Source organism: Hibiscus syriacus, unplaced genomic scaffold (genome assembly GCF_006381635.1).
Source record: "Hibiscus syriacus cultivar Baekdansim isolate YM2019G1 unplaced genomic scaffold, ASM638163v2 tig00110548_pilon, whole genome shotgun sequence".
NCBI lineage: Eukaryota > Viridiplantae > Streptophyta > Magnoliopsida > Malvales > Malvaceae > Hibiscus > Hibiscus syriacus.
The window spans coordinates 3780997-3783799 of NW_024062775.1; the positions used below are offsets into that span (position 1 = coordinate 3780997).

Genomic DNA, 2803 nt, shown 5'->3' on the forward strand with positions numbered 1-2803 from the left:
ATGGCCCAAAACAATCTTCTCTCCATTCTCCTTCTCCTTTCACTTGTTTTCTTCCTGGAAATTCAGTGCATTGCAGGAAGGCAGTTGATTTTGGACCAGAACCAGGTGGAAACTAGGGCTACCCTTGATCCCAAAACTAATGCTGTTTCTGTCAACACTTATAAAACGAAGTCTCCACCTTCACCACCAACTGTGGTGAATGGAGCAAGAGAAAACCAATCCCCTCCGCCCAAAAGCCATGAAGACTTCAGGCCCACATCGCCTGGTCACAGTCCTGGCGTTGGTCATTCTGTTCAAAACTAGGTCAACGGTTTCTTACATTGAAGACAAATGGTATTTGAATGCCATATATCCTAGAAAAGATATCAGTTTCAGTTTGCATAGTCTAAGTTTAAATTTCAGTTTCAGGTTCCTTAGATTTGAGAGTTCGTAAAATATATTTGATGCGAGCCAATGAAATTCATGAGGTTTTTATAGCTCGCTATTTGACTATCGTTACTTGAACGATTTGTCAAAACAATAGAATTAAATAAAAGTAGTGTGCTAAATGTTTTCTCAATTTGTTATAAAATCATATTAATATTAATGTCTATTTGCACGGTTCGGGGACCATATATACCCAGGGTATCAAATAACATTCCGAAAATGTTATAGCGGCCGTTATATTACGGTCACGCCACCGCCTGAAACCGTTTTTCATGATTTTTGCGGTAGGTCACCGATTCACACCAATTTCGGTCAATTGCGTCCGTGATATAACGGGAAACGGACGATTGTGCCGATAACGGGACGCATCGACCTTTATTCACTCGTGATTCCAAGACAAAAACAAAAATAAACATTCCCTCTGCAATCAAGCACTCAACCAACCGTATACAAAAACAAAAATCAAAATGAATGGAATATAGACAAAACTATTTAGTGAACGGTAGAATCAAATACCCATTACCCACACATCTTACCAAAAATCAATCGGGAAGGGGAAGAGCCAGAAAAACAAAGCCCAATCAGTAGGAACTAGGAAGTCTTCTGTCCGTCGAGCTTCGTCGCCGGTGAAGGAGTAGATCAAGCTTATTGCTTCCATTTAAGAAGGTAAAACTGTAAAAAAAAATTCCCGCTTAGCTTAGGAAGATTGAAGATGCAATCTTCACTAGGGGATTTGGGGTTTCAAATATGCAATCTTCCATTCAGTGAAGGTTGAAGAAGAGTGAAATGGGTGAGGGTGAAACGAAGAATATTGAACTGGGGAATGGGGATGGGAAGAAGAAACGAAGAACTGTGAACTAGTGAAGACTGAAGAAGATGAGAGAAATGGGAACAAGGGCCGGTCAATTATATTAAAAAAAATATATATAAAATTATTTCATGCACCAATGAAGAAAATTTATTTTACAAGGTAGGTTCTAAAGAATCTAAACTTATAAATTGTCATATATTTTTTTAAGATTTATAAGTTAGCATTTTAGAATTTAATTCTTAATTCTTTTTTATTCTTTAATTTAATTCTTAATTTAGATAGTAAAGTTTAATTTTCATTTAATTTAGTCCTAATTTTAGTAATCATAATTTCAAATATTTAAATTTTACACTTTTATTTTAATTCTATTTGATTTAATCATTTTAAAAATTATTCCTTATAATTATAATTATTTTTAATATATTTTAAGATAAGTTGTGTAAAATTTAAAAAAATTTACGACCGCGACACCCGCAATGAACGCAATGTCATCTGTTATGTCCGCAACTGCGATAAACGCGACACAACCGAAAATTTGACCGCGAACGCTATTTAAAATTCTATATATACCTATAGGTATGAATGTAACAATTTATGTTTAGGTTGCAAATATAATCATACTTAAGTTCTATTAAAATTGGGACGATACAAATTTTTAGATTTGTGATTGTAATATGATTATGAGAGCTTAGGAGTGGTAACAGTCGAATTATACCATTGCATCGTAAATTCAGAAATATGAGATTAAGAATTTATCGAGGTTTGCGACTATGTAGTAATTGATTGAATTCGAGATTTGTTAAAATGTAATTTTGTATAAGCAGTATTGATTTCGATTTTTGAACCTATGACGTGACTGTAGCCCATGATTTAATAGAGATTTAGGAGATCCGATCAATACTATAATTGAATTGTTCTATAATATGGTTAAACCTTGGTGATTTTTAAGTGATTTCATTTTAAGAAACACTAACATGCAAAAGGAGAATGATTATGCCGGTAACTGAGTTAGAGAAATTGAAAAATACGATGAAAATGTAAATAGATGGAGAACATTGAAGTTCAATAAGATCTGAGTTATAACATAATTAATAAATGTAACATAATAAATGATAACAGGAGAGAAACAATACATATAACTTCAATTGATGTTGAAGAGATGATTTGCAATCAAGTTTTAGATATGAGCAGTCTATTTCAAGTATGGCCATACTCAAATTCTTCCTCTAAAAAATGGTCTATTTCATATATTAATTTCAAAAAGGGGCTCATTTTGTTAAATAATTGTTGAAAGGGGATTATTCAGGTAAAGAGACCTGAAATTTGGTGTTCGAATGAAGGATTTTGGTTTAGGTTTACTGTAATATTATGTACTGCAATACTCTCACAAAGAGCCAAGACCAATGTTATCGAATGATCTTCATTTTCTCATATATCCGTATTTTTTTTTTGCGCGGCAAGATGAATTTTATTAATTAAACAAACATATATTAAGAGTCTCGTTAAAAACCTCCCTAAACTTAGTTGAAGTAAAAGAATACTCTTAACAAGGTAAAAAGTACATGT

General features: G+C 33.0%; 1 protein-coding gene across 1 annotated transcript; it reads left to right on the forward strand.

Moving 5' to 3' along the window:
• LOC120131040 (precursor of CEP5-like) lies at nucleotides 1–303 on the forward strand. Its single transcript, XM_039148148.1, has one exon. The coding sequence runs from the start codon at nucleotides 1–3 to the stop codon at nucleotides 301–303; it is 303 nt and encodes a 100-aa protein (XP_039004079.1).
• Nucleotides 304–2803: the final 2500 nt, after the last annotated feature.